The 7,607-nt window shown below is 34.6% G+C and overlaps 1 protein-coding gene across 1 annotated transcript; it reads right to left on the reverse strand.

Moving 5' to 3' along the window:
* Nucleotides 1-824: 824 nt before the first annotated feature.
* On the reverse strand, nt 825-6,504 carry LOC114168238 (Ribosomal protein L1p/L10e family). The gene is made up of 10 exons (XM_028052985.2): nt 5,904-6,504; nt 3,993-4,070; nt 3,394-3,435; nt 3,224-3,326; nt 2,729-2,796; nt 2,596-2,640; nt 2,394-2,501; nt 2,214-2,301; nt 1,962-2,008; nt 825-1,079 (listed from the first exon to the last, which is right to left on the reverse strand). Exons 1-10 carry the CDS (start codon nt 6,459-6,461, stop codon nt 1,002-1,004), a joined length of 1,215 nt encoding a protein of 404 aa, XP_027908786.2. The 5' UTR covers nt 6,462-6,504; the 3' UTR covers nt 825-1,001.
* Between the last annotated feature and the right edge of the window lie 1,103 nt (nt 6,505-7,607).

The raw sequence follows: 7,607 nt of genomic DNA on the forward strand, positions 1-7,607 counted from the left end.
TTCTTGAAAATTAAACTCAGCTTTCCAAGAATAATTTTTCCATTTTAAGAATGTCACCCTAATAAGTGAAGTTAGCATATGTATTTTTCTTACGAAATAAGTATGAATTTGGCAGCTGCCTAATGCGATAAAGTAAAGGTTAAAATTGGAAACATGCATGGATTCTCGTTGACTTAGATTAGAAATTGGGTTAAACATTTAAGATTCTAATCAGACATTTTTACGAAATTTATATTTGCGTATAAACCAAAGAATCCAATTAAATTATCATCCCTATGCTTAGTAGTGGGAAGATATAAAAGTCTCTTCCACTGTAATGTAATAGTCACGTTGACTATCATCATGAAACTCAGAAAAATATGCGCTGACAAAAAATTGGAGGGAAATAATCTAAAGTCAATGTGAAATCATATGCCGAAATGGAACAAAGTGGCGTTATTGAATTGCTTCTTTTTGCTACTTTTTTTCTTTCTCATTGGCCTTCCCTTGCCTTGGGGAATACAACAATTAAATTTTGGGAACCATAATTGCTGCACGAGGCATGGGTTTGGTGTTTGGTATGTTTTCTTAATTTTTGTTAAAAACCAAACAGGCATTTAAAAAATCATTTGCATTCACCACTGCAAAATATAACCACAGTACTTTTTTAACACATCAACCCCAAAAAGTCTATTGGCATATAAAAATCAATTTGCATATGATCAGTAAACTTAGTTTATAGAGAAACAATAAACCATTAAATCAAAGGGTTAGGTGGTAATGCTTTAAATGAATTAATTTGGTAAGCCATGATTTTAGGTGGTGCAATGAGGGAAATGATACACTACCAGAAAATTCAACAAGCTTAAAAAATTAGAGTACAATGTCAAAATTTTCGCTTATTGTCACATACATCACTAAACACCTTACAAAATCAATGGTAATGAACAAAAATACTACGATATATGTTCATCTAAAGTTGGATTCATGTTGAATGCCTACATTTGACATATCCACGTGTATCATACCACATGCGTTTTCTTGTAGTTATCTGCAGCTTTGGATAATGATTGTATTGATACAGGAAATCCTGGGCCCATCTGCATCCATAGGATAGTACAATATAAATTAAACGCTACAAAAATGAGACAAAATGCATAATCACTGCAACGGATGACACTAGCAAATTTTCATCTTCATTGCTCCCGTTTTACATAACTCCCTCTCGTGTTTCACTTACCCTTTTCACAGCACAAGTTGAATCCCCTACCTTAATCACTAATTTCACTTCTATCTCCCCACATAGCAATCATGAAATTTCACGAATCTATGCAAGGGGTACCTTTTTGCATTAAAAAAATTATGAGATCTAATTTAGCACGAGTTTGATATCAGAAATAACGAACTCTCTCTTATCTTCCACCACACTCCCTTTTTAACATTTCCATCATTAATTCTCAGGTCTCCAGTTTAATTTTTCACCCAATTCTTTTAACTTCAAAGTAATCTGATTGCATTGCTGCTCTAAATCGATTGAACTTCCTCAAGGCAACCTTACACCAAATCGATTGAATTTCCACTATTATGTCTCCCTTACTCCTATACCATGTTTTACAGATAGTCTATCGGAGGGGTTAAATCAGAGCAACTAAATGCATCCTAAATACATTGGAGTCAACAATGAGATGAGATGAGAGACAAGGGACTTGTGACAAACAGCGAGCAAATCAAAACCCCTGATGTTATATTTTGCATAAAACAATAACAACCAAGCTTTTCCCACTAGGTGGAGACGGTTTGCATACTGAACACTAAAAATATTGCCAATATGAGTTTACGTTCTGTTTTCAGAAGGAAACAGGGGAGGACACACCCAATGTTTCCTTCAGTATCATTAATGTGAAATGCAATAATGAAAGGGTAGCTTTCAATCTTACATACACAAAAAAAAATGAAACAAAAAATGAGATACAGGAACTTACCGTGCTGCTTATATGGACAGACAGCACATACCCAGCATATTTGGAAGCTGAATAACAAAGAGAATTATAAGATAATGAAAGTAACCATAGAATATAAAATTTGTGATCATGTGTATACCAACTTAAAGTGCTATGGAACTTTTTGTAAATGAGTTTGTGGGGAGGGGAGATAGATTATCAGTTGTGATCTGACATCTTTCTTTTTTTCGAAAATAGAGAGAAGGGAAGCATAAGGACGTATGTGCTACTTACTCTTCTTTAAGCCAGCAGGCTTCGCAAGCAATACAGCATTCATAAATGCACTAATATTCTCCCGTAGAGCGTCTTCTTTGTAGCTTACCTGTGGATATTATTGGAAGCACAAAGCACCTTATACAACACACCTATTGCACGTAACCAAGTCTATAAGGAGTTGGAAGAACACCACAGTACCTTTCCAAGTCCCACATGCAAAATTGATTTACTTTCCATTTTAAACTCCACACGACCCTGTCTTAACTCTTTCAACTGCCCTGCAATATCACTAGTGAGAGTACCTAGCTGTAGATCATATAAAAACAACCGAACAAGAGTTACATACAACCCACATATTCCTAGACTTAAAAAGAATGCCAAAAGATGTTGATGAACTAACCTTCTTATCTGGCATCAGTCTGCGCTTTCTAAGGTATTGTGCTATCTGCATAGTTCATATAAGCTTTAGAAGAAAAAAACTATTAATTCAGGTGATTTTACAAGTATAGGACCATTTAAATTAAAGAAAAAACCTTTCCAAGTTGAGGTGCCATTCCAGGAGACGAGAAGCATTTGTCAACTTTGAGCTTATTTTTACCACCTATAAGTTGTATATAAGCTATAATTAGATGTGGATAGAGTATAGAAGTTTCATATTCTTGGAATGAAAAGGAAACTTCTAGTTGCTAAGGCCCCAAGGACACAGAATATTCCATAAATGCACAGTTGAGTTACAGTCAAAGTGTCTTAAGCACATTACAAACAAACTTAATGCTACAAGTTTGCCTAAATTAAAACATTAGGTTTAGGTGTGTGCACAACATATAGAACAAAGGAGAAAAATAATTGCAGATAAGCAAGCATATACTAGAAGTGAGTATGCACAGCTAAAAGCAAGAAAAGCAAGAATGGAACCAAAAACGCAAGGGAAAATATGCACTGCACAGTTGCTTTTCACAAATATAGTATGGGAAAAATCTATCAAAATGATGTACAAGATTACTTGTAGAAAGAGATCAGTTCATTACTAGCAATCTCCTCAATAAGCTCTTTACCACCAACTATATCAGCTCCGGCAGCTTTAGCTTCCTCTGCCTCAGCCCCTTCTGCAAAAACAGCCACACTGACGGCCTGGAAGGTATGGATAATTAGACGACAAACCTACCATTATATCAATTGCTTAACATTCATAACTTACCTTGGGAGCACCATGAGGCAGAATCACAGTACCACGAACTGCCTGCCACAGTTGAAATCATTATCTTCTAAAGCAAAGAATTGATGAAACAGCATATGTAGTTTTACAGAGAAAAATGGGCAAATAACAGTGATTCAGGATGTATGAGCACAAAAAAGTGTTTTACAGATAACAATATTTAAAAAATTTTGTAGAATATGTTTGGTAGTCTTTGAAGGGATTTTCCAAGATAATTCACTTAACATAGTAATAATAATAATTATAAATTTCACAGCATTTGATGCTTAGGGAACATGAAAAGGCTATGTTTTTGAAGATAATACTTCCTTCGGTACTAGAAACAAATGTGTACACTTTTTTGTCCTAATTATAAGAAACATGGGATCCCTTCAAAAGTATTAATTGCTAATTTCTTTTCATAGCCTTAATTTATTGTGGATGTATTTTAGCATATTAATGATGCAATTTGTTGAACATGACAAACCTATGGAGCCTCAGGTTTACATGTCAAATTCAAAATTTATATGTTGTTGAAAGAAAGAATCACTCAAGCAAACCAACATATTCAAAACGAGGAAAAGGGGGGAAACGATGAATACCAGTTCTGTTCGCTTTGAATCAACACCCAATCTTATATGTGCTTCAACAGTTTCATCAAACTTTGCCTTGGCATTGGCCTGAACAATATGTAACTATATTAAATGACAGCAACTAATGGAATATTCAAGAATAGGGATGAGCTAATCCAATCAATGACCCAAAAGGATGGATTTAGGCAATTTAGCTATACTAACAATTCATTATTTTAGCATCAAGGTTATCAAACTCAAGAATTAGTATAAATTTGGACAAGATTTCATAGACTCATTGTAAACTCAAGAGGCAAAAGAAATATTCAGGACATTTACACATAACATGATACTTGAAAACAACAACAATTCAACATTTCAACTCCACAATAAAGCAAAGTAACAAACGAAACAAAAATATATACATTTCACAGTACATTATTATTAAATAAGAGTAAAATATATAAATGATCAAAGCATAAAAATTTCAAAAACACAAGTGCTTAGGGTGAAAACATTTCACAAAGGAGTTCATTTCTTCCAATCAACTATGGGCTCAGTGGGGGCCAACAATTATACTTGATTTCAAACTCACCAACTCATTTCTTAACTTCAGAGCTTACACGAAATTAAAGAATTTACCCAAGTTTGTCTGGAAAAGAGTTTGACAGAGTTAACTCATTTTCTCTACCTAGAACAGTAAACTTGTAAAAGTTTACCAGTTAAATAGAGAGTTTGACAACATTGTTTAGTACTATTTATTATTAAGAAAATGGCACAGATTGGTGAGAGGGTATGTGCCAATAGTGATTGTAATAACTCACAAAATAATAGATATCTGAAATTAAAAACTAGGCAGGGGGATGGTGCTATACAGAATACTTTTGTAACACATACCTTCGTACTGCATGCAATGTTGCAAACATATCACAGCTATGAGCACAGATATACAGAATCAGACAAAAAAACAACAGTTGCTATAATTAAAAACTTGTAACAATTTTATACTTTCCAAATTGGTCTCCCTAACAAGGAAAAAAGTCCCATAAGTAAACAGCGCAGTTTTTTATGTGTATTAAAAATTTGTAGCAGCAGACTTTATAAATTTATTGCAATAAGTACTCGTTTTTTTCTCCAGGAACTCACATGCCAGATTGCAAACCTGAAAAATGCAGTTTCAGTCTCCTAAAATGTATAATCTAGGCGTAAATTACTGTATGACAATCTACCACACTTACAGATAGCAAAAATGACCAACCATGACTACTGTATAAGTCACTTTAACAGCCTCAACAGAGGCACTTTGCATAAAATTCTGAAAGAGAAAACAACTTACAAGCTCTTTCACAAAATGAAACAGATTAGAAATTCCATAGAGCTTACTATGACACCCTCAAATACCCCAGTAATTTTTATATAAATTTTGTGCATCACTCTCTCATTGGAGGATACGAGACATCTTGTTTCACGTGTAATTTCTAATACAGCAACTTGTTCCTAATAACCAACAATCCAACTACGGCATTACCCAAAGCTCCAACAAAAGTACTACTTAATAGACACATAAGGTGTACAAATTAAGCTAGAAAGAATTATCAGCAAAAAAAAATGTCCACATACAACAACAAAGTCTTATTCCATTAGGTGAGGTCAACTACTCAAATCACACAATGCAATTTGGCTCAGTTAAAGGACCAAAGTTTAGCCATGTTATTCATAAATCATGTTAAGCAGTGCCTAAGTACTACACAAATTCCTCAAACTAGTCTCTGAACATTAAGAAACTAATATAATGGATATTCAACAATACTTCAGTGACTACTTTTATAATTTCATTACTTCAAGGACCACTTTAACAGAAAAAATAATAATCGAGGAACCAAACATTTGGTTAGTCACTCGAACCTATTTATAATTTGAACTAATGGCTTTTGTTTTCACCTTAACTTGGCGAATGGCTTCTGCTAAATCAAGCGGAGACGGCTTCTCGTTCTTTTTGGGCCTAATCAGAAGCGGAAACGGCACCTTCTTCCGCTCCTCTTCGGTGGCCTTCGCCATTCTCATCCTCAGCTCATTCACCGCCTCGATCTTCTTCCTCTCAATCTCCTCCCCCTCGTCCGCCACCTTGTCATCGGGGAGAGGCGCCACACGCGGGGCGTACGACACCACTCCAATCGACGGCGCGTCCTTCACGTATCGGATGTCCTCGCGCGTCCACGCGCGCTGCGAGTCCGACGGCGGGCGGAGAGATTGCGGTTCGGCAGGTGGTGGTGAGGATTCCGACGAGGGTTCTGGCGGCGGGGGCTTGGGCTTGACAGGGTAGGAAACTGGTTGGATGGGGATGGGTTGGGAGGGTCTGGTGGGAGGGTTTGAGTTTGATTCGGAGGAAGAGCAGAGGGATCGGTGAGAGGTGAGAGAGAAAGGAGAGTGTGAGAAAGAAGCGCGTTTGGCGAGGGAATGGCGGCGAGCTTGGGAGAGAAGAAGCTTGAGTGCCGCCATAGCTGAAGAGTGTGAGAGAGGTTTTAGGAAATGGGGTTAGTGTGGTGGGGAAAGAGGGGAGCAGGGTAAGTTGGTTCGGGTCCTGAAAAACCCGGAATTCTAATACGGGCTTTTGTTAGTTAATAGGGAAAATGGGTATGGAATCGGGTCAATTATCAAACCGTTTGATTTCTGATGGGTTACAAGGTTAAAAAAACAGATTTATTAACTAATAACGACTCAACTAATTTTATAATTTTTAACATTTTTTTTTAACAACAATAAAGCACAATTGGATGGGCCTTTAGATAACAATTTAGCATTGTTATATATATATATATATATATATATATATATATATATATATATATATATATATATATATATATATATATACACGTGTATTGTACGTATTCTATGGCACCCAATATTAATGTAATAGTAATATTTTAATTATAATTAAAAAGCCTAGCTTATAAATAAATAAATTCAATTATTCAAACTTTATTTTCGAGTTTTTTTATTTTTTTTATAATGTGATAAAGCAAGAAGAAAGGGTTGAATGATGTTTTTAAATTTTATATTTTTTAGATTGTATCACATGAGTATGTAAAGTCAAACAATACATTAAAAAAGTATAAGATAATATTTCAAATATTTTTGCAAGCTCAAATTTAACTATTCCAACTTCTTTACTTAAATAATTAGTTCTAGTCTAAGCAAAGAGATATAGACCATGTTTAGTTCTTGCATAATCAGTCGAGTTTTATTAGGTAGATAAACATTATCAAGTATAATCAAGTATTTTTTTCAACTCCCAACCATTTTTAGTTGATCTCATTCAAGCATTCTTTCATTAAGTTACTCCTAACTCAACTCTGTATGCTTAATGGAGGAAAAAACTCAAAATTAGTACAAATCGGCCAAGTCAAACATGCAAAATAAAAAGGCATATCAAAATGTTGGACCAACATGTAGTGAGTTGTATATAGGACAAATTTATAGTGCTTTCTCTTTATCCTTATCTCATTAGGTCATCCTTTTACATGTGTGTGTGTGTATATATATATATATATATATATATATATATATATATATATATATATATATATATATATATATCAATCACTTTTATTAATGCAGTAATGACACACCACAAATACAATG

The sequence above is a fragment of the Vigna unguiculata genome, chromosome 11, assembly GCF_037176805.1.
Source record: "Vigna unguiculata cultivar grain cowpea cultivar isolate G323 ecotype 2 chromosome 11, ASM3717680v1, whole genome shotgun sequence".
Lineage (NCBI taxonomy): Eukaryota > Viridiplantae > Streptophyta > Magnoliopsida > Fabales > Fabaceae > Vigna > Vigna unguiculata.